Raw genomic sequence first — 25,047 nt, 5'->3', positions numbered from 1 at the left:
CCTTTCCTTCGGCCATTCTCTGTTAGTCTTACCATTTTATTTTCTGCTTTTGGGATCTAGCAGTGCTCATTTGCTTTAATGCATAAAAATTAGGGTGGAAAATAGGCAATTTATTACAATGCCCTCTGTTGGATGCTACAGGACTCTAAAACTCAGGCATTGCAATATAATATGCTAATGACGTGGTTGGAATTTCTACTTGCAAACAGTACAATTTTGTTGTGTGAGTGGTAGGAAGATGGTGACCAGAGAGTTATTTCCGTCAAAGCTAGATATTTCAATTTGTGATTATTCTAGTCTTAAGAAGGTAAGAAATGCTATCTTTTTTTTAAGTGAAGTAGCGTAATCCCAGTAAGCTCCCATATGCCGTTAGTGGCTTGCCCAGCTAGAAGAAGAGCCAAGCCGCCAGATTAGGCAAAAGGATGGATTTTGCGTTGTATCTACTATCATTATACGTTGACCTGAAGTATCCTAAAGAGAGAATCACTAGCAAAGGCAGTGACTGTTTTTAACTCTTTTCGCTGAGATAGCTTTGCCTTCCTTGCTTTAAAAGTATTTGGTTGTTGAATGGTATACATGCTGGTAGCTTAGAGGCATTCTGTGTAATGTCTCTCGACTAATGAGGACATTTGTTTTACAGACCCGCCAACTTCTGTCAAAACATCCTGAGTCTCCAGTGGTTGCAACATGCCGAGATCCAGGCTCTGCAGACAATCTATTAGCTTTAAGGGAACAAAATCCATCAAGGCTGACTGTCCTGCGGTTAGATGTGACAGAAGAAACTACAGCAGAGGTATGTGGGAAAGATACAGAAGTTGGCTTACGTTGCATTGTTTTTAAATTTCAAGCCCTTTCGTTTTTGACAGTGGACTGAATATATGTCTTTGAAACTTGTGATGGCATTTTTTTGCTGGTCATATTACATGGCTACTGTATGTCAGTCAATGTTGGTAGGAAGAGGTAGGAAGGATCTTAATTTGATGCCCTTTTTTGGTTCCCGACATGCTTTGAACTCTTTTCTGTACAACTAATCGGGCATGGTCTGTTTGTCATGGCCTTTCCGACTGGGAATGAGAGTATTATTCTTTGAATTTTCGTCCAAGTGGTGATCAGCTGTTCAACTACATCATTTTAATTTACGCGGGTGCAAAAGCCCCAACAGCTAAACTGTGTAGATTTTTGATCTTTAGAACAACAAAAAATCTAAATTTGTATGATTGGACTTATTCTAGTCTTACAAAGGTATATTTTTCTATCACCTTAGCGGACATGCAAATTCTTTGAATTTTTGTCCTAGTGGTGATCAGCTGTTCAACTACATCGTTTTATCTTACGCGGGTGCAGAAGCCCCAACAGCTAAACTGTGAACATTTTTGATCTTTAGAACAACAAAAAATCTAAATTTGACTTATTCTAGTCTTACAAAGGTATATTATTTGTATGTCAATGAGTGTCATCGTCTGCGTAATATAATCTAACACACACAGCGTCCTGCTCTTCCCCTTTGTTGCAACTTGTATCTTCCAAGTTTTGATATGTCATCACAATGGGCATGGTCCTCTGCATATAAGAAACCAAAACACGGCTCCTCTTCCCACTTTGTTTCAAGTTGAGCTGCAGTAACCTCTAGCAAGGCTGGAGTGAGCTGCCTTAATACTGGCCCAAGAGTAAAGAAACTGTGCTGGATATGAACCACTCAAAAAGAGGCCCAGTAGCTTCTAATTGGTGCTTTGCACATGAAGTTGATTTTTGATAACATACAAATATATATATATATATATATATATATATATATATATACAGAGAGAGAGGGGGAGAGACAGAGAGAGAGAGAGAGAGAGGCTCTTAATCTAAAAGTTATATTTTCAGGCTGTTGCGAAAGAAATATCCGACAAGTTTGGTCGATTGGATCTATATATAAACACTGTAGGAGTTCTTCATATTCCAAATGAGATGCGACCAGGTATGCTGATAACTTTTTTTTTTTTCCAGAAAGTATGCTGATAACTTTCACTAATGTGTTTCATTATATTTGGTAGCTGTACTTGTAAGTTAAACTAAGGTAGTTGGACATGTGTGCAAACTCTTTTTGGCCTGCCACGTAACTAATGGAAGCCTAAGTAAGGATGGCCCTGCTTGGAGAAGCGAAATTAGTTTGTAGGCTTTTTTAGAAATTCCATATTCCACGCGTCCTCTCCTTCCACTCTATTTCTTGCCTTTTGCTCCCCTTCTTTTCCTCCCCCTTTCTCTCTCTCTCTCCTCTTCTTCTTCTCTCGCCTAGCTTCCAATTTGTGCACACCATCTCTGGCAGGCCCACTGAAGTTACTTCACCTTGTTTTACAATGTCTGCTTGCTTGAGGAGTTGATTTTACAAGTGAAAAAAACATCAATTTTCTTTTCAACTCGATCTTGGACAGGACGTGTGCTTATTGAGATTCCACGATAGGTGCTTCTGTTCTTCAAGGATTGCATCTTGAGGTTCGCCTTGTTGAGTGTGCCTTAGTCAATGAACAATTGTAATGTGCCATCCCTCTTCTTGAAGGTCGCCTTTTTGGGTGCACCTTAGTCAACGAACATTCGTAATGTGCCATCCCTGTTGTTGACAATGCATCCCTGTGCTGCAAATACATCAATTGCTTCTCCAATTTTAGATCTATGGCATAGTCACCAGGGAATGCTGTTCCCCCTTTTGGAACCGCGGGGGGGGGGGGGGGGGGGGGAGGGAACACTTTTCCATGATGGGGAAATAGGGACTGCAGGAATGTCCCCTGAATGGCTAGCATTGCTGGAACGCTTGGGGAAACGCGTTTCCTTGCAGTCAGCGGCATTCTGGGATCTAGCATGACGCGTGACTGTCAAAACTGCTCCCTAAAACTGCGTGTTCAGGCTTATTTCCCTGCTCTCCTGCCTCTTAGCTGTCGCTCTAGCCTATACTATCCTCTCAGCCCTCACTTTATTCTCTCCTACCCACTCAGTCTTCAAGCGTGAGGCTAGATTTGCTATAGATTTTTGTGTGTGTTTTAAAAAGTTTCAAGTTGAAATGGAATGTTTCGAGCTGTTAAAATTGATTTGGTTTTCATATTTTGGTATATTTCCATGTGATTTGATGGTGCGTCATACAACGTGGCGTTCCCGTTCCCTCTTTCACGTTCCTCTATTTCAAAACGTTCCCATTTCAGCATTAGGCATTTTCAGAACGATCTTGTTTGTGGGTGACTATGATCTTTGGCCTTGCTAAATTGTAAGGATTGCACCAAATATGGGTTTGCGCGACTCACACACAAATAGATTTGTCAATCTCTCTGTGTGTGTGTTCTTTCTCCGACATATACTTGTGTATGTGTAAATGTGGGCATATACTATATTCCTTGTGTACATATACAATATATATGTATTCTATATATAAGAGAGAGAGAGAGAGAGAGAGAGAGAGAGAGAGAGAGAGAGAGAGAGAGAGAGAGAGAGAGAGAGAGTATTATTGTCCTCTAGGGATAAAAAGTGGCCCATGTAAAACTCATAAAAATATAGAGAGTATTAGTGTCCTCTAGGGATAAAAAGTGGCCCATGTAAAACTCAGAAAAATATAGATAGACTCCTCATATTGGGAGGGGAAGCTTTATGTGACATTGTGTGTCTCAATATAGTCTTTGTTTTGGAAATGCCAAGTGATGTATGTCCCTAAAGCCAAAGGTGGAGCCTTGAGCAATAGGTTTGCTAGTCATGTGTGGCCCTCATGAGGGTGCTGAAAATCATCCTTGGTGTTTGCATACAAGGGGCAAATAATTATCAGGTGTATCTTTGTATTCACCTGTCCAAATCATAGAGTTGGCATGCTCTTTTTCCTGTTGGCACCTATGCTCCCCTCTTAATCTTTGATACCAAAACACATAAAAGAAACGTAGGACACAATCTAGAACCAAAAAGCCCAATCATGATCAATGAAGTTGTAACATGCAACGGCAATCTAATCATGTAATCACAGCAAGACCTTAAAACTTAAGCGAGGAATTAGCGTTATGCACCTAAGAGAGAGAAAGGAGATAAGGGTAGACAGAGAATGGAGTCGACAACCGATTGTGTCCCTGTACCCACTGAGGGCTCCCTCCCCCATCTCATTTGCTCTCCCTCTCTCCCTCTCTCAACAGATACACTAGGGCCCATGACAATCGTCGGGCTGGACTCCCCCGGAGGTTCTTATTCATGAAGAGAGAAAGTTGTTACAAAAGTTTAGCGTAGAGCTGCCTGATACCAAATCCAACGTGAATCCATATTACAAGAGCTTCAAGCTCATTTCAAATTGGCAACATGCCACTTGTCTAAAATCTAGACTAAGTCCTATTACATGCCACTAAGGGCAATTTTGGAGTCTTCGAAGCACTTGGTCACACGAACCGCCTCCTAGATGCTTGTTAGGCTCCCGTAGCGCTCAGGAAAATAACTCTTCCTAGTACTTGCAACAATTAATTAAAGCGTACGACCATGGCACCCATTAATTGTTAGCGCTTTGCCTGCGAATAACACATTGTGGACTAATTCTAGTCACGGTGGGCGTCCCCACTGAACACATGTGCACACATAACAAATATAAAAATATATGCTCAAATGAAGACATGAAGAAGGCTTGCATTCATTCATCAAGTATGACAAGACAAGTGAAGTACAAGCCTTATGTAGTACTCACTCACACTCTCGCACCTAGTGCATATGGGATAAGTCCCATGATGACACATGGCACTCACACAAGACTCACACACATAAACTAGTACTAGATCACCTAGTACTACACACTAGCACTTCACACCCCCACACTCTTTGACTATGATATCTCCAACAATAGCTTCCTGGCATTCCAAGCCCTTCTGTGGGCTGTCCCACCATTGCCTGGAAAACTGATCCCCCTCCAAAGTATCCTGGAGGCATCATGGGCTGAGGGAGGACTTGCTGTCCTTGATTGACTGAATGAAAATTATTGGCATTACCTGGGCACTCTGATGGCTGTCCACTGAAAGCTGTGAGTCTTCTTATGCTTCTTCTGAGCTGTCTTTTTGTTTCCAGGAGGAGCAATAGTAGTAGGAGGAACTCGCATAATCTTCATGAAAGTCTCTTCCAGTGACATGGCTCCCACTACACTTTGCATTCGCAACTGAAAAAGGGCATTGGGATCAAGTTCCTCTGCCTCATCTACCTCATCATGTGAGTCCTCAATGGCATGCTCAGGAGAAATAAGTTGTTCCCCACTGTCTTGCTCCTCATCACACCCATTGATGCTATGCTCCTCCTCAAAACTCTGTGATGCCTTGTCTTCCTCTTGCCCCTCATTGATGCTATGCTCCTCCTCAAAACTCTCTAATGCCCTGTCTTCCTCTTGCCCCTCCTGCTCAGAGATGGTCAACTCATGGTGTGACATGCTTGCTGAGATTGATGGCTACAGCAAAATTGCAATGAAGGTGTCCTACACCCAACACTACCAATATAGGAAGATGGTGACGATCCCGGCAATGGAGCCATTGAAACCGGTCTTCAAGAAACTAAAGGGCAGTAATCCTCGTCTACTTAATCATAAATCTCATGAATAGCCACAATGCAAGCTTCAGGCACTTCAATCACTTAACAATATTTAGAAATAAACTTCAACAACAACAATGGGGAGGCTAGAATGCCCCTGTTCAATGAAAACAGTACACAATACACCCACTCGCCCCAAATTCCTTGGCGCCCCTTTCGATATTTATTTGATGCTTCTGAATGGAAATGCTTTACACCAGGGGCTCACCCCCTGCTCTGTTCCTCTGTGCAAATCCTCTGTCTATCTTCTGGGCATCCACTAGAACCCAACTGGCAAGGCAATCTTAGGCATCCACTTCTAACCTGACCCAACTGCAAGGCATCCGAGCATCCACACTACTAGCAAACTGTACTCAAGCAGCCTCAAGGCTTTCACATGCAACACAATGACCCTCTGGTCTTTCCCTAGGCACACCCTTTGCTTCTGAGTGCTTGCTTAAGCCTATGGGGACCAAAAAGGACTCCAAACACAAGAAATGCATTGCAGCTAACTTCAAAATGAGAAATAACAATTAAAAAAAGACAATAACCAAATACCCGATGTCGCCTATCCCCTAACCAGGCTCCCAGTAGAGTGCAGGTGTCTTCCAACCTAAGGGAGAAGAGAGAAAACACAAATAGAGAGCGAAAGATTGGCAGGAAAGAGCTGAAGAGGAACAGAGGCTTGCAAATATGCCCTAAATGTCATGTGCACGGATTGGTATCTGACGTGTACTAGGTACACAGGACTAGCTCAGGTTAGCCTGGGGAGGCTTAGAGCTAGGCAGGCTTGATTCTCGGGTTGAGTGGCAAGGGTACGAACTATTTATAGGTCTTCGCTATTTTTGGCGCCGGGGCCCGAGTCTATAAAAGAGGCCCAGGGGGTTCAGTTCTCAGTGTGCAGTTGGGAGCAAGTCTCGTTCCCAGGTGCTAGGTCTGATCCTGGATTGAGTCGCGGACGCGCGCCTGCATCTTAGCGTAGCCCAAGGCCCAGTGGCAGATCCGGGGCTTCACAGCGCCACCTGGTGGTATGGGACACCAGGCTGGTTTGGATCTGATTGGGAGTTCGTGCCAGTAGCTCAGCTCGTGGCTCGGAGGGGACATCTTCTGATTCGGGATCACATCCCGTAGATGTCACGGTTGGGTGGTGAGCAGCCTGCTCAGATCTGATGTTGTGTGTGGTTGTTTTGCAGACCAGGAGCTTCAGGAGTGCTGGGATGTGTCCGTCTGCATCATTCGGGACGGTTTTCTTCTGCTCCATCCTCCTCTGTGCTTTGTTGCAGTCAGTTATTTCTCTCAGTTTGTATTCAAATCAGATATCAGCCATGTCTGATGCTCAAAATCCCGAGTTCACCATGGGAGAGCAGGACTTGGATTACACTCCTGTGGGAGAGGAGGATTAGGGTCTCTATGACGACCTGATAACTAAAAAAGCCTTCAGTGAATTTACGACTGCTCTTGATGGCAAATTCGAGCAGGTCAATGCTAATCAATCGGGGTTGACACAGCCACTCCAGGGGATACAAGCAACTCTCACTCTTCTGGCTAGCACTGTACAGGTACTCACGCATGTGGATGCCATGGCTTCAGTGCTAGGCCCGAATATAACTCCAGATCCTTTTCCAGGTGACCAAAAGTCAAGAACAAAGGAGGTAGTTGACACTTGGTTACACAAGTGGCAGGTACACTTCCAATTGCACCCCTATCCAGATGAGAAAAAGATTCAGCTTGCTGTAGGATTTATGTCAGGAAAAGCCTTGCTTTGGTGGAAAGAACTCCAGCCTAAGCCTGATACTTGGACAGATTTTGAGGGCATCTTCAGGAAGGAGTTCTTGAAGAAGGAAGATGACTACGATATCGTCGGCAAGCTCAAGGCCCTCGATATGTCAAAATTAAATTTAACTTTTGAAGTTTATCTTCAAAGATTTAGGGATCTGCAAACCAGGGCCACTAAAATGGATCCAGTAACCTTGTTAGGTTTCTTCGTGGATGGTTTGCCAGACTCCTATAAGTTACAGATTAAGAACAACAAGTGCACAACATTGCAGGAGGCCATGACATATGCGCGCATATATGATGATACCATGGCCGGTACCAAGGCAACCACAGTTACCGATACGAGTGGAAAGAACAAACGCAAGTTCTTTCAGCATACGACTGGTATTGCGGAGACGAAGTCTACGGACAACGCCTCCAGGAAAAGCTTAACTCCAACAAAGAATGGTAAGGCCCGTTTCCTTCGCACTCTCAGGCTCAAGAAAGAGGGCCGATGTTTCTATTGCGAGGAGTGGGGCCACACAAAGAATGACTGTCCTAAGCGGAAGAACCAAAAATTGGTGCTAGGACCGAAGCTCTAGGCGGGTCCACGTACCGTAGCCAAGGGAGCCAACCAAGTCACGATGACAGGTATTTCAGTAAATGTCATTACCTGCCCCCTTTCTTGTAATTGTACCTTTAATACTTCGTTGTTTGGTTCCCATGATCTTTTCCGCGTTTATGGAGAAGTTAGGGACCAACAGGTTCACATTCTCTTTGATCCGGGCAGCTCTCACAATTTTGTTAATTACAAATTTGTGCAGAAGATGGGGCTGTCCACAGTACCTAGCGACCACACCTACGAGGTGCAGCTTCCAGCTGGGAAGCAGTTTTGGGATCGCAAAGTTGAAGCGCTTTCCATCCGGATTCAAGCCTACACGGGAGCTCTCACATGTTATGTTATGCATCTAGAGCATGTAGACTTGTTGATCGGAATAGAGTGGTTTAAAACCCACAATATTCAGATCGGATGGACGGAGCATACGCTTTCTTTTGTAGACAAGGATACCCAATTTTGTATTCAGTGTGATCAAATCCCCCCTTCTCAGGGGCCTATTGTATCTGCGATGCAGCTTCGGAATATATTACACAATTCTCATTATGATGTCTATCAGTGTGTTTTGATTCCACTTTCTTCATTTGTTGTTTCGATAATTAACAAGAATGAATTAAGTGTGTTTGAACACCGGGAATTGAGAATGTTGTTAGATAATTTTAAAGACGTATTCCCAGCTCAACTGCCGGAAGGTTTACCTCCAGAACGGGCAGTAGATCATCGCATAGACTTAGTCCCAGGGGCTCAACCTATCAGTGTACCACCTTATAGGATGAGCCAGGTAGAGGAGGATGAGTTAGCTATCCAGCTTCAGGATTACCTGAATATGGGCTATATCCGCCCAAGTAAATCACCTTGGGGTGCACCTGTCCTCTTAAGAAAGAAGAAAGATTCTTCCTGGAGAATGTGTATAGATTATAAACGATTAAATAAAGTTACAATTAAGAACCGCTATCCTTTACCTCGTTCCGATGATTTGATAGACCGTTTGGCCGGAGCGAAGTATTTCACTAAGATTGATTTGCGCACGGGTTATCATCAAATCCGTATCTATGCTAAACACATAGATAGGACCGCATTCCGGACTAGGTATGGTCATTACGAGTTCCTCGTATTACCTTTTGGTTTGACCAATGCTCCTGCTACTTTTCAGCAGATGATGAACGATTTGTTCAGGGATTTTCTGGGCAAATTTGTTATAGTGTTCTTAGATGATATCTTGGTATATAGTAAGACGCTTGAGGATCATATAGGACACCTTCGGGTTGTCTTACTTGTTCTACGACAGCATAAGCTTTATGCCAAGATGAGTAAATGTGACTTCTTTATGAAGGAGATCATTTACTTAGGACACAAGATTTCTTCTGAAGGTATTAGCATTGATCTGGATCGTATCCAGAAGGTTTTAGAATGGCCTATCCCTCAGACTGTGAAACAACTTCGTTCTTTCCTAGGATTTACGGTATTTCTTCGGAAGTCAGTGCGTGATTATTCACATATCACGGCACCCTTGACCAACATATTGAAAGGTCGTGGACGCAAGTCTACTCAGCCGATCCCTTGGAATGATGCAATGAACAAGGCTTTTGAAACCTTGAAGTTTTCTATCAAGGAAGCACCCGTTCTTGCATTACCCGATCCTACCCGGCCTTATGTTTTAGAGGCCGATGCGAGTGATTATGCGATTGGGGCAGCTCTATTCCAAGAGGGCAGACTTGTAGCTTTCGAGAGTAAGAAGCTAGACGACACTCAGTATCGTTGGCCCACACTTGAGAAGGAACTTTATGCTGTAGTGTATGCTCTCAAGGTTTGGAGACACTACTTGTATGGTTCAAAGTTCCTTGTATTGACTGATCACCAGTCAATTAAATATGTGTGTGATGGATCAGAATTGAGAGGAAGGAAAGCTAGATGGGCAGAGTTAATGTAGGATTTTGATTTCGAAATACGTTATCGTAAGGGTTCGTTGAATAGTGTGGTGGATGCCTTAAGTCGGGTTAAGTTTGTAAATGCTTTGTCATTTACGGAAATATCCTCAGACCTATTTCAATCCTTGAGAGGGCTATACGCAACTGATAGTCATTTCAGTTCTTATTGGCAGAGAGTCCAGGATGGGAATTCCATGGTTGACCAGGACTCAGGGATTGTGCCACCTAGGATACAGGCGGTAGGAGGTCAGTGGATGATTAGGAACGGCTTGCTGTTCCGGAATGAAAAGATTTGTGTGCCTGATGTTCTGGACCTTAAATCCAAGATTCTCTGGGAGTGTCATGATGCTCCTAGTGCGGGACATCCAGGTATACATAGGACTCTGTCTCTTGTGAAGCATACCTTTTATTGGCCTAAGATGCGTGCATTTATAGAGAACTATGTAGTAGGTTGCCGGGTTTGTCAGGTTACTAAGGCTGAACGCCTTAGAAGCGCGGGCTTATTACAGCCATTACAGATTCCAGGTAATAAATGGGAAAGTATTTCCATGGATTTTATTACTGGTTTGCCTCGAATGCGTAAGGGTCATGACTCTATTTGGGTCATAGTCGACCGTTTGACAAAAATGGCTAGATTCTTACCTACAAGAACAACTATTTCAGCTGTTCAGTTGGCTCACGAGTTTGTGGACCACTTGTTCAAGCTGTATGGTTTGCCATCTAACATAGTCAGTGATAGGGACTCAAAGTTTACAAGTAACTTTTGGACACTTGTATTTGAGAAGTTGGAAACTACTCTAAGTATGAGTTCCTCGGATCATGCACAATCTGATGGCAGTACAGAAAAGGTCAACCAGTTGGTTGAAGACATGCTTCGGGCATATGTATCTAAGAGACAGTCTTCATGGGAAGATTATCTACCTACGATTGAATTTGCTTACAACAGTGCAAAGCATTCTAGTACAGGTTATAGTCCTTTTATGCTTATGTACGGGTTTCAACCTAAGTCACCAGTTATGGTTGGATTAAAAGGGATTCAAAATGATGCTGCTAAGAATTTCTTGCTAGATATGCAGGAAATGTTGCAGTTTGCCAAGGAGTCTATTAGAAGTGTCCAAGATTGGGACAGATTTTATGCTAATAGACATCGTTCACCCAGAGAGTTCTCTGAAGGAACGATGGTATATTTGCGAATTCCTAAGGAATCCAAGAGCCTAAGTACTGGTTTGGTTCCGAAATTATCCCCCAGATACTGTGGCCCATTCAAGGTCATTAAAAGAATTGGACTAGTTGCATATCGACTAGAATTGCCTCCTGATGTTAAAGTCCATCCAGTCTTTCATGTCAGTAGACTGAAAGAAGTATTGGGTGCAGATGATCAACTTGTTTCTCCTCATGAGATTATAGAAGTTACAGATTTGACTTTTATTCCTCACGAACCTGAGTGTATTCTTGAATTTCGTGAACGACAGATTCGTAATCGTACTATCACGGAATACAAGATCAAGTGGAAGGATCGTGTTGAGGAGGATGCAACATGGGAGACATTACAAAACCTCCAAAGAACATTTCCAGATTTCTTAGCGAACTCAGGAGTGAGTTCTTAGAGGAGGGGGAGTATGTCATGTGCACGGATTGGTATCTGACGTGTACTAGGTACACAGGACTAGCTCAGGTTAGCCTGGGGAGGCTTAGAGCTAGGCAGGCTTGATTCTCGGGTTGAGTGGCAAGGGTACGAACTATTTATAGGTCTTCGCTATTTTTGGCGCCGGGGCCCGAGTCTATAAAAGAGGCCCAGGGGGTTCAGTTCTCAGTGTGCAGTTGGGAGCAAGTCTCGTTCCCAGGTGCTAGGTCTGATCCTGGATTGAGTCGCGGACGCGCGCCTGCATCTTAGCGTAGCCCAAGGCCCAGTGGCAGAGCCGGGGCTTCACAGCGCCACCTGGTGGTATGGGACACCAGGCTGGTTTGGATCTGATTGGGAGTTCGTGCCAGTAGCTCAGCTCGTGGCTCGGAGGGGACATCTTCTGATTCGGGATCACATCCCGTAGATGTCACGGTTGGGTGGTGAGCAGCCTGCTCAGATCTGATGTTGTGTGTGGTTGTTTTGCAGACCAGGAGCTTCAGGAGTGCTGGGATGTGTCACTAAAGCCTCGACCTTGGGATCCGAACCTTGAATCTCAGTTCTAACCAAACACAAAACGCTTCGGGATCCGTGCCTGCCTCGGAATGTGTGCCAAAAGTGCATACAAAAGCCTTGAAAACTTCACCTTAGGTCCGTAAAGATCCGTACGGCTGTACGGATTGCATCACATGCACACCACAGTGCCTAAAAGTTCGTGCCAAACAGCCATACGCTGCCTTGATTTGCATGCCAACAACTGGTCTGCCTTGCTTTGCATGCAAGAGTTGGAGGAAGAGCCACAGCAGCAGCAAAAACAGCAACAAGAGCCAAAAAGAGAGTTGAAATCAGCCAAGAGATCTTTTGCTAGTCCTTGGGCCCAACTTTTAGACCCCTCTAGTGCCTTTGCATTGTCCCTAAGACCTAGTGGTACACCTAGAATTTGCCCCTAGGAACTTCTAGGAAGTTTGCACTTCCTCTAGCGAATCCCTCACGGCCAAACTATTACTTGACTTAACCTCGATTAACCATGGGCTAATCTTGGGTTGAGTTACATTAGACTTTCATGTCTCCGTGAGAGAGAGAGAGAGAGAGAGAGAGAGAGAGAGAGAGAGAGAGAGATTGAAGGTTGAGAGTAGCAAAAGGGTTCATGAGTTGATTTTATGATAGAAGGCTGAGCACAAAATAAGAACCATGAAACCGGCCTTCAATAATTCAAAGGGCAGTAAAACTAACAAGTAACCAGTCAACACTGTTACATTAACAATTCAGCAAAAGTATTTGTAGTAGATTGGGAGCTAGAGTGCCCCTGCACCAAGACAAAGACACAGATTGGCCCCAAACCTTCGTGCCCCTTTCGGTATTTCTATAATTAAGTGAGAGGCCCTGAAATCCAGGCTACATAAAGGATACACTCCTTACGATGACTGAGGCATTCCACATCCCAATGAGCAACCACATTCCTTGCATAGCCCTTACCGTTCACCGCTCTCACTACTCATGGCAATAGGTCTCCATCCCTAGTCTAGGAAGCTTGCACACAGCCGGGAACTGTCACTAGTGACCACACTTGGCCACACAGTTCCCCATAGCTGTCACTTGTGCCCAATTAGCCATCCATCTGCTCAAAGCAAAGAAAGAAAGCATACCAAAGCTTTCTCAATTGTCCAAGACTGCCTTGACCAATAGTCTCTCACCCTACGGGTTGCACATATCTTGATACAATAACTTGTTTCCCAAAAGAGATCTAGCATCACAATACAACAAACACTATGGCGGTCACATATGTACCCTCCCTCTCGGGGTTCCAAGGATACTTCACATTCCAAGCATGGATTTCCCAACCCCTGCCTACTTAGCCACGAGGTTGTACCAAAGATGTGACGTATGCCATAGCAACCACTGCTTGCATGTGACCCATCTCTTAAAGAAACCAAAAACATATTCCCACAGGGAACATGTTACCAGCCAAAGCCAGCAAATAAGATACACAATGAATTCAAACCCGCTTGCATTCAGTGCTCTTTCCAGTCTCAATAGGCATCAGTATCACAAACATTAGTCCTGCAGGGCTTTGCTATCACACCCATGTGACCATAGGCATACGTTCTCACTGCAAACACCTGCATTTAACCCAAGAGCGTTTACTAGCAGTCCACACAAGGCCACACGCTCCCCTGACAATTACAAGTGTCCACAGAGTCACTGGAATACCCAAACAATGGGTGATAGCATCACTGAACCAACCACGGTGATCAGAAGCACGAAAAACCTCTGCAAGCATTCACTATAATCATCCTGCCAAGCAATTCTCTTGAGAGCACTTGTGCTCAGCTTAGGACCATTCCTAGCAACCAATATTGCCAAAAAAAAAAAAGCGTACGGAATAGAAGTACAGAATTTGTACGGTACGGACGACCGTACGCGTACGGTTCCAACTATGGTTTGGAGGTCTCTGACATACTGATCAGCAGCTAAAATCTCATCTTTGGTCTTCAGGATAGTAGTAGAATCACCTTTTCATAAATGACCTTAAAGGAGGCTTTCCTTGTGGAGCTGTAAACTGCATTATTATATGCAAACGTGTGGAGCTGTGAACTGCATTATTATATGCAAACTCCACTAGTGGAAGGTACTTTTCCTAGTCTAATTTTTGGTCAGCCATGTAACATTTCAATGAATCCAACACTTAGATGCAAATTCCACTAGTGGAAGGTACTTTTCCCAATCTAATTTTTGGTTAGCCACGTAACATTTCAATAAATCCAATATTGTTGAATTCCCCACTTCGCTTTGACCATGTGTGGGATGGAAAGAAGAAGAAAAATTCAGATTCATTCCTAAATTATCAAAAAGAGCTCTCCAGAATAGAGTGGTAATTTTGGTTCTCGGTCATTGACAATGGACTTAGCCTTTGTAGTTTTGCATGTACTGGAATGAAATGAGCTTGCTTGCTGAATCTATCAATGATAGTCCGAATCCCATCTTTGCCTGCTTTTGATCTTGGCAAATAAAAAATGAACTCCATTGTGATACTTTCCCATGGTGCTTGAGGCACAAGAAGAGGCACAGGTAGGCCAGGTGTGCCTTCTGCTCGTTATATTGTAGTACGAAAGTTGTCTTGTGCATGTCCTGTGGCTGAATTCTGACTTGATAATGACTCTTCAAATCTTTCATGCTGAAAACTGAGGCTCTATTGAGCTAGTCCATCACATCATCGAAGAAAGGACGAAATCCTCTCCTCCCGATCAACATAACTCTGTACATGAAAACTGAGCTTCCCAATCAAGGGAGTAACAGGCATAGGGTTGACCCCCCATAGAACATCTAGTGGGATCAAGGGCCCTCCCTCGTCTTTATTCCGAGCCTCAGGGCTAGATCTTCTTTTGAGATAAAATTGTGTATAGCCCCTGGATCATATAGTATGAGTGCCTCTTATCTTGCCCCATGAAGTAGCGACTCTCTTTCCTCTGGATTTGAAACTCTGCCCAGAACGTTCGGAAGTCCTCCTGCCATTGGCTTTTGCTATCTTGGTGACTTTCTTTGCTCCTTAGAACCAGAAGGTTTCTCAGGGAACTGGGTAACCACATGCCTCTCTTTTGCACACCTAAAACATTTCCCCTCCTTGCGGAATATAGCTATTTGCTTATGGGAAAATTAAGGTTGACCTTTAAAGGTTTTCAGTGCTTGGTTTCAGCTCGGATTTTGAGGCTGAAATTCCATCTTTTGACTTAGGAAACTTCTTTTTATTAGACTGAGGTGCGGCTGGCTTTTTCTTCTCTACTGTCCCGACAAAAAGAGAAGGCACTGTGGTGGGATCTTGCATGTGCACCCTATATCATTGGGGTGGAAGAAGGGTGTATAAACTATAGGAGAGCATGGATTGGAGAGAAAAGAGATTAGGGATTAGGGGTGTAACTAAAGGAGATAGGGATTGGGGAGAAGAGAGAGTCGTGAGGTGGGGGATGAATGGTCCTCTAAGTTCATTTGTAATTTTGGCCCCGTATTTCAGCATTGGGGGAAACCATGTAGTTGGCACATTTGGGAATGGCATGCTCTTGTGTCTTTTTCCTTTCTCTCCCTACCATGCTCCTTCTCTTTTTGTTGGAGCCTGGAGGCATTACATTAGTCTCCCTAAATAACATCGGGATATTGATGTGCAACCAATAGTCTATATGGGTTGGAAAAGGTGGAGCATGCATAGGCGGACCATGGTACTAGCCTGACTTCATCTTATCTCCAACCTCCTCCTCCCTTCACAACCCATCACATAGTTACTTCGCCTACATTTTCCAATAGACTATTGGTTGAACATCAATAACCCAATGCTACAAAAATTAACGCGATGACGACTCCGTAGCAGTAAGAAACTATGAGCTTTGAAATTCTTCTCTCTTGGTATGATTTTGCTTTATCGTCCTTCTAACGTAATGTTGGATTGTGGCAAGAGGCATTTGATCTCAATATCTTCTCATCTCAACAACGCCTTCTTCGTAGTAGCTTCAGTCAAGATCGCTCACTAGCACATTACCTTGGCCAAGCAGAAAGGCACTTTGTGGTTATCCACAAAAGATTTTTGCCATGAGGCACTAAGGACCTCTTGAAGTGCAAGGCCTTGTCACGGGTGATTGGTCATGGGGCAAAGTGGCCAAGTAAGCAAGACTATCACCAAGTGAGAGAAGCTATGATTGGGCTCCAATCCACTACGATTAAAATGCCTAAAAGTACATTGTGTATGGAATTTGTGGGCCATGCACAATAAGCAACATGTTAGTAAACGTATTTGGGTATGGTCTAAGTCAATGCAAGCATTCTCTGAATGCTGAGGTTGCCTTTGGAAAATATGATTTAGTCAAGATAGTTGTAAGAAATTTCTAGGTGGTATGCTCCTTACTCTCAAGTAAAACTTGATTCTAGATTTTTCTTTACTTTGCACTTAGCTTCATTTGTGAAGTACAACTTACTCGACTATGTAGCAGAGTACGAAATAGAGGTTGCCTATGGATATGGCCGATTGGGGTTTTTGAATTAGTCATGTCTAGGATTTCCTTCTTTAGTAAGTGCTGGTGGTACATGCACCTTTTTCCATTTTTATGGGCTGTTTTTTTTTCACGCCATTGCTAAATCCCCCCTTGCACTTTATTTAACATTTTTTTGTGAAAAAAATAAAATAAAGTGATTTTCTTGTTTGTGTTGGTGTTTCATTTGTTTTTCGATGTCTCTTACAAACCCCCTTCTCTCATGTCACTTTTTCTTTCTTTGCTCTTTCGATCATTTATAAAAATTTTAAAGTTTAAAAAATTGATATATTTTAGTCGTATGAAGGTATGTTCATTTCCCCCCAAAGTTATTGAATAATTTCATGAGTAATTGAAAATTTTGGTTAAACTCAGTGATCATTGGAGATAAAATATCTAACTTGGTCATTGCAATGCATTTGTACTTCCATTGATTGTAGTCATATTGCATAGGAGTGCAAATGAGGATGGGATTCCACTATGGGATTGGGAATAGGATGATTGTCAAGATTGCCAAGTATACCAGGTCGCTTTGACATGTTAGGAGCCTAAGATTCCACATTTGGCATTTTAACATGGGAATGCCAAGAGGATTGCCAAAAGGACCCTGTGTCACCTAGAGGTGGCATGTGAGGGATTCTTATGGATGTACCCTTTTGTGATGTTGATCTATTTGCACAAGAGATATAAATTAATGCTTTCAGGTATTGAGCGATTGTTTTTACAAGTTGTAATTGCTTCTATTGTTACGTGATGGAAAAGAGACATTACTTAATTTGAGTTAAGTTCATTTTTGCAGATCTGCTGTGACAAGTTACTAAGTGGAGATTTGTGAATAAATTGGCTGCAGAGCTATCTCTAGAGCAAGTGGAGCGGGCAAACTTAATACGTGCTTATAGAATCAATGCTATTGGTCCTATTATTGTTGCCAAGGTAAAGCCCTTGCTGTTTTTGGTTGGGTTTGTTTTAGCTGTGGAAGGAACAAACACTATTCCTTAGTGAAACACTTCTTGTAATAAAGTGGCTCCATTAGCAAGATCTTAGTCAATCACTGGACCATGTTTTGCTTTGTCTTTGAAATGTGTGCTTTCCTGTTTACCTGCTAAACGTTTCCCATTTGAGTTGTAGTTATAGCATGAGCTAGCAATCATGCTGTCGTCTATGAGGATTGCTGTAGTATGAACTTTACTTGTATTTCCTTTGTGCAGCATATGTTCCCTCTTCTTAAAATAGGGAAAGGCGAAGGTACTGAAAGAGAAGGAGCAGTTCTAGCACACATAAGTGCCAAAGTTGGTTCCATACGTGATAATCAACTAGGTGGTTGGTATTCGTATAGAGCTTCGAAGGCTGGTCTGAATCAATGTATGTAAGAAAGGCTTTGTTATTCCTTTTATTTCCTTGTTCTATTTTCTTGTTGTGTAAGATTTGAAAAAGTGAGAGATAAAATTAAGACTTCGCATACGACTCTAAAACAATCGCTCCCTATATGGACATGTCTACATGCACGTGCACAGGTGTGCGTACACACGTGTATGCCCTTGAACACCCACATGCATGTACTCACTTTGACTGTGAAAAACCAGACTTTTCGAGAATGCAAATGTGTGCAATGCATGTAGAATTTGAATGCCAATTGGCCCTCCGATGGGGAAGAGTGCCCTCGTGAGAGTACTTGTTTCTATTTCGACCTACATGCAAGGTGGGAGAGAGATGGCGGATGGATGCAATGTGAATGAAGAATGCTACGTGCGATCCACAATGAAAGGGTGACACCCTTTCATTAATGTCCCTTGAGATCACTCAAGTTTCATCTTCCCATTTACACCTACCCTTAGCCTATGACCCATGCATCTACCATTCAATGCACCTTAATGCACCCTTCCCTTCCTATTGCCCCTAGGACCTAGACACGTGTGTGCACATTTTTATTAATAGAATAAGTATCACATGTCCAAATTCAATGCCGTCTGAAGCAGTGGCTCCAGCTCGACTAGTCCCATCTATTTAGATGATCCACTGCCATAACAAATCAGTCGGTGTCCATCATAAATACATATACCATTCGCGTATAATATATAATAATGTTTTAATGTCTACTAATCACAGATTAGTGATTTCTCTTGTCATGACAGTGACCGAAATTCAGTACATAATACTGATTTGTGCGTACTCTCTTTTGTATGTTCTATGTTTGCATGTATGTATGTATATGCATACTGGTGTGGACGTAGACACAGATATGTATATGCAAACACATACATATGCTTGCGCTCGCTAAAGCATTGTATTAAAGTCCACATGAGACCCTTAAGGACCTACGGGACGGTGTTGATCACTATCCATTGAGAGAAAGTATTACAAACTTGTCCTGTATGGAGTACTTGTTGGGCTAGCTTGTGTGCTAGCCCCAGTACCTTGTTGCGATGTCCAGAATCTCTTTCAAGTAGCTACCTAGCCTTTTGGCTGGCTGCTCCAGTAGATTTTTTAGATCTCTGCTGTTCCCATAGCTTTCACTGATGTGTGCGTAGGCTCTGCATCTCAAGAGTACATGCTGTTCGTTTTCTGCCTCCCATGTGGGGCATATTTTACAGGTTTCTGCTTCCCTGGGGATCCTGGGTCTTACCCATCTACCCCTCTCTACCTGGAGATCATGTGAACTAGTTCTCATTTTGCAGATTAGATGCTGAATGTTGAAATGTCTTCCCCAAGATATTTCTGCATTCCATTGCTGTCCATCGAGTTAATTTCCTGCTTATAAAACTGCATTTTTGTTCCTGGGATATGCCAGAGTTTCTGTAGCATTTTCTGCATCACAATCTTCCTTATTTCACATGCATCTTCGGGTTATCGGCGGCTGTTATACCCCATGATTCCATCCACTTCGTCCCCTCTCTATGCCTGCCCATTGCCGGTATAGATTCCATCGCCTTGTGTGGTATTCTACTGGCATCCATTTTCTCAACTTTGTTGAGGTAAGCCATGAATTGACATAAAGCTTCTCCTTCTAGAGGGAACATACCTGTTTCAGCCATTAGGATGGGGTAAGGGTGTCTGTGACTTGTCACTTAACCCCTAACTCCCCTATCAGGAAATGTTTAGGTGTAGTTTCTATTCTTTTCGTGTACATCCTAGACAGCCTGGGTGCCCAAGCGGGACAGCCTTAAAGGATGACTGTCTGCATGAGCATGGTGTACAGAACTTTTTCATTTCCCAATTCCACAGAGAGAGAGAGAGAGAGAGAGAGAGAGAGAGAGAGAGAGAGAGAGAGAGAGAGGATGGATGGATGGATCTATCTATGAATTGCATACTTACAACGTATATGGGGTGTGCTGTTATTGCAGGAGAAGTCGTAGTTGTGGAGCAGCAGCAGCAGCAGCAGGAGGAACAGCAGCAGCAGAAGTATAGTAGCAGTAGCAGCAGCAGCAGCAGAGTGAGGAGTAGGGGGTAGAAATACCACAAGTGGGAGGAGTATTACTCCTAGTACTAGGAGTAGTATTACCGCTCATAGTATCATGAGTAGGTGTACTACTAGTCACAGTACCACTACTCTTAGTACTGCTCATAGTATTACTACTCATTGTACTACAGTAGTAGTAGTACAAGGAGTAGGAGCCGTACTACTCGTAGTACTGGGGGGAGGAGGGGCAAGTGTAGGTAGGAGTAGGAGGTGTAGGAGGATAAGAGCAGGAGCAACAACAGCAGCAGCAGCAGGAGTAGGACTACGAGTTCCGGTAGTAGCATGAAACCTTTCATCGCTCGGAAGGAGAAAGATTGCATAGCATTGCGGAATATCGCTTTCTGTCAGAGATTTTAATGTACAACAACTGGACATCAGTACCACTCAGCCAATTACTAGCAGTATAGTAGCAGTAGCAGTAGCAGTAGCAGTAGCAGTAGCAGTAGCAGTAGCAGTAGCAGTTACTATGAGTAGTAGGAGTCATACTTGTAGTACACGGAGGATAAGTAGTAGTAGTACTACGAGTAGTAGGAGTAGGGGTAGGAATAGCAGCAGTAGCATGAAACCTCTCAGGTCTCTTAAAGGGGAAGGAGAAATATTGCATTGCACGACATTGCAGAATATTGCTTTACTTCAGAGATGTGAGTATACAGAAACTGTACATCAGTAACTCACGCAATGCTTTGTGTGCTTCTAGCTCCCTGACGCAACTTTACAAGATATGCAGAAAACAATGTAAAATCTTCTACATATTGCCTCGGAAATTGAGTATAACAGAAGAGAGGCGGTCACATTGCATAAGGGGAAGCTGTATGAGGAGGACTGCATGGAGGGGGAGCTGTATAAGCAAGACTGCATGAAGAAGAATCTGGAGGGGGAGGAGGAGGGGTTGCTGCAGGAGAAGCTGCTGTAAGAAGAGAGGCTGCTGCTGCAGCTGTGGAAGAGCTGCTGCAGGAGGGTGCTGTTGCTGCAGAAGAGCTGCTGCAAGAGGCTGCTACTGTGGGAGAGCTTCTGCAGTGTGCACCAACAAGAGGGAGAGAGTGCCCAATAAAGGGGGTTGTCTCCGTTTATAGAGGTAGGAGGCTGTGCTTGCTGAAAATGGAGAAGGGTGCACCAATAAGAGGGGGAGAGTGTGCACAATGAGGGGGTGGGTCTCCTTTTATAGACGGAGGAGGGGGGCTGCCTCATCCATGGTATTTTGGGCCCAACATGGCATGGAGGGGATGGAAGGGCCTCGGATAGAATGCGACACTTTCCTCCCCTGTAGAAGGTGATGGTGATTTCGGGAATGTGGTGGGCTGCATGGAGACTGAGTCCATGCTGTGACAAGTGGCACCATGGGTCATGGGTGGCCTTGCCACATGTCCTACGCCATCTCACAGGGTGCCATGTCTTGTATCTCTCGTCACATGATGCAACATGTCCTAGCCACTTGTCGTTGCTGCCACTTCGGCATGCCATGTGTCACTGGCTATAATTATGGACTAAGGTTGTTTCTATTAGAGTTTGACATCTCTCCTGTATGTACATAGGGAATGAGGGCCCTCCTAGTGTGAGGTAGATCATCAGGTTAGGAGGGCGCTTGGGCCAGTGCCAAGGCAAGGGCATGTCATCAAGGGACCGTCGGAGTGTGCTGCTTAGAGGTGTGGGCAGATCGGGTGCTTAGGAGCAAGGCGAAGCGTGTTTGGAACTGAAGGTGATTATGTGAGATGGTGTAGGAAGGCGTGGACAGCAAGAGCTTGGTATGAAGGAGCTAAAGGCAGCAAGCAACGGAGCAGCCCCTTCCTCCTTTACAGCCTCTTCTTCTTTTCCAGCTTTCTTCTCACTTCTTTCACAAGAACTACTTCTCCTCCCCTCTGAGATGGTAAGCTTACTCAAGATGGCCAAGAATGTTAGAGTTGTGTATCCATATTCTCATATGATAGAGAGAAAGATAAGAAAGAAAGAAGATGGTGACCTTATTCAAGTCTCTGTAGTCAATACACTTACAATAAGAACCGTCCTTCACTAGGAGCACAGGGGATGCAAAAGAAGTGTTATGAGTGATGAAACTCTTCTGAAGTAAGTCCCTCACTTCAGTTGTCACATGCACCCCTGCACTTGGGTGCAAGGTGACACATTGGCTACATCGACAAGTGCATTATAGTTCTCAGATAGGAGATTTTGTCGTATGCTGTGACCCCTTGTCCAGGGATAGTCAGGCACAAGCTACGTAGGTCAGTCTCTCAGCCTTAGGTCAAGTCAGTAGTCAGTAGTCAGTTCTTGCTCACTAGTACCCACTGGAGAACAGTAGGTTAAGTGTTTCCATCTTATAGTTTAGGTCTTAGCCTAGGTTAGGAGTCCCTTCAGGGTCCCCAAAGGCTAGGGAGGGCTTTTTATAGGCTGGTTGTAGGCCAACCAGTCTGTAAAACAGACTGAGTTTGTAAAACAGACTGAGTCGGTCTGTTTACAGACTGGGTTGGCTCAGTCCAGCCCTATAAAAGGGCCCCTTGGCTGCCCTGTTTTCTCATTCAGTTTGCTCCTGCCTTCAGTCCTCCTACAGCTCCACTTCAGCCTCCTGTGCAGCCCCTGAGATCCTCAGATCTGGCCCTGCTCTAGCCTCAGTCCCTTGGCCATCAGTTCAGCCTGATCTGAAGGTGACCATGCAGCACAACAGTCGGAGGTTTGGACCAGCAAACGGAGAGAGGTTTGGACACTGTTGCCTCAGCTTTCTCAGTTCTCTTTTACAGTTTACACAGCTCACTCTCAGCTCTATATTTCAGTCATCTCTCAGTTCTCTCATAGGATCTATCACTTCTAGTTTTCACTCTCTCACTCACGCAGTAACCTTGCATTCCGGTAGACAGCACAAGCCTCTTCCTTGCCTTGCAGAAGCGTTCTACATCGTCAGTGTGGACAGCGTCAAGGTCTCGGTATTGGTCGGCGTTGCCTCTCAGGTCCTTGGGTCTGCTATACGTGTGCATAGTGAGCTCTTTAGAAGCGCGTTCCGTGCTCTCTCGAAGAGTGTTCTTTGTATTTCTCAGTTCTCCAAGTATAAAGCAAATTCTCCCCTGATTGGGGGAGGGGGCCCTCAGTGGGTACAGGGACCTCAGTGGGTACAGGGACCCAATTGGTTGTCGACTCTACTCTCTCTCTACCCTCATCTCCTTTCTCTCTCTATGGTAAACAACGCTTATTCCTCGCTAAAGGTTTGAAGAAGGTCTTGTTGTGAATTACACGTTCAGATAACCGTTGCATGCTACATGAGTTGCCACTTCCTCTCGTTCTACCTTAGAGAGTCGGTATGGGGCCTTATTGAGTGGCTTAGTGCCAGGTTCCAAGACTATGGCATGATATACATCTCTTCTCGGAGGCAACTGTGATGGCAAATCGGCAAACACGTCTGCAAACTCTGAGAGCAATCTCTACATATCACAATCATCAACACGGGGAGTGCCACCCTCCTTAGTTACTGACACATTTAATGCATATATGGCACTGCCCCTCTTGAGCTCTCTAGCCAACTGCCTAGCTGAAATGATGTCCAATTTAGGAGCTGCAATACCATGCAATGTAACTGATCCATCCCTGTGGACAAAGCTGAGTGTTAAGGCATTGAAATCCATGCTGATTTTACCTATTAATTGTAACCAATCACAGCCCAGGACAACATCTATTGGGCCCATGTCAAGTGCCAAGGATCACCTGCAAATGTATAGTCATCAGAGAACTTAATCCTTGTATCTTGGCACTTACCATATGCTGTCTAGTGGCCACTCCTACTCTGAACCCATGGTCTATCTTAGAAGCAATCAATCCCACCCTCTAGAGGTAAGGTCTTGCAGTTAACAAAACTGTGGGTGCTACCACTGTCCACCAACACATGCACAATCCTACCATTAATTGTCCCTGTTAATTTGATAATATCAACACTTTTGGCATCCATCAAGGCATGCATGGAAATAGTATAAAGTGTTGGCTGGGCATCCTAATAAACCTCCTCCTCGTTCACGGGAGCATTACCACCTGCATCTTCATGTGCATAAAAAGGTATCGCATCGTGATGCTCCATAGAAAAGAGTGTGGGCCTACAGCCTCTCATGCCACCACTGGGCATAATCTCATACGAATGCAAAGCATGAGGGTCATGCGGAGTAGCACCACCAAGATCAAAAGGAAAGTCAGTGCCCTTCGTGGCTCCAGTCTCAGGAGCCTCATGCATCATGTGTATTTGCCATCTCATCCTGAGACGTATCCAAAGAACGTGGGGCATCAAACAATTCATCGTCATGTGAGAGGTCAATGATCATGCTGTGCTTGGCAGTACCACTGTTGCGCATCTTGCACACATTCATGTGCTCAGGAGTCCATTTCTTGCCACATTTAAAACATAAGCTGGCCTTCTTTCTGCTGTCCATTATTGCTCGTGTATGCTGTTTTATCTCAGCCTGCTCATTTCTAGCAGTAGGCTTGCCTCCAGGCTTGGCATCAGGATACTTGTAAGGCCTGGCATATGGCATCTTACTACCTGAGACAGTAGGAAAGCGAGGAAATGGTGCTGCTGCAAATTTCTTGTCAGTCCCCTCAGCAAACTTAGGCTTTGACTCAGCGTCATACCCCGTAGCATGCGAGCTGCCCATGGCATTTCTGTGAACGACCAGCCATTCCTTGCTAGTCCCGTTGCACGTTTTGGCCTGGTTGTCTACCAACACCTTGCGTTGGCCATGTTCTTCACACAGTTGCCGTAACAAGTACTGAGATTCGGAGTGAAGGGGTGAAGGGGAAGCAAAGGTGCCAGAGTCGGGGCTCTGGTACCAATGTAGAAAAGGGGGAATGGCAGATTTGGAGATGAGAAGAGAGGAGAGAAGAAGAGAGAGAAGGATGAGGGGATAGAGAGTTAGAGAGGGAGGAGAGAGAGAGAGTGTGTGAGCGTAGGCAGGAAGTAGGAAGGGAGAGTAGATAGGATTAGATGTCACATAAAAAAGTACATAGTAGGGGGTGGATGGAGACTTATATAGTCCCTCCACATTTTCCACCTAAAGGGCCTCTAACTTGGCCTCTTTTTCCCCTTCGTTACACTATGTGTAGGAAGGTGTAATCGAAAAGAGACATCATTAATCTTTTGGGCGATT

The 25,047-nt window shown here is 44.2% G+C and overlaps 1 protein-coding gene across 1 annotated transcript in view; it reads left to right on the top strand.

Annotated features, from left to right (window-relative positions):
- LOC147888878 (uncharacterized) overlaps positions 1–25,047 on the top strand; it is a 53,789-nt gene that overhangs the window by 25,624 nt on the left and 3,118 nt on the right. The window contains exons 2-5 of the mRNA XM_087392489.1: positions 641–793; positions 1,870–1,963; positions 17,330–17,412; positions 17,688–17,841. Coding sequence (XP_087248615.1) covers positions 641–793; positions 1,870–1,963; positions 17,330–17,412; positions 17,688–17,841 — 484 coding nt within the window. The remainder of the gene's footprint in view (positions 1–640; positions 794–1,869; positions 1,964–17,329; positions 17,413–17,687; positions 17,842–25,047) is intronic.

This window comes from Dipteris shenzhenensis, chromosome 21, assembly GCF_047967505.1.
Source record: "Dipteris shenzhenensis isolate YYH24624 ecotype China chromosome 21, Dip_SZ_1.0, whole genome shotgun sequence".
NCBI classification, from domain to species: domain Eukaryota; kingdom Viridiplantae; phylum Streptophyta; class Polypodiopsida; order Gleicheniales; family Dipteridaceae; genus Dipteris; species Dipteris shenzhenensis.
This window is presented reverse-complemented; position numbering and strand designations above follow the sequence as displayed.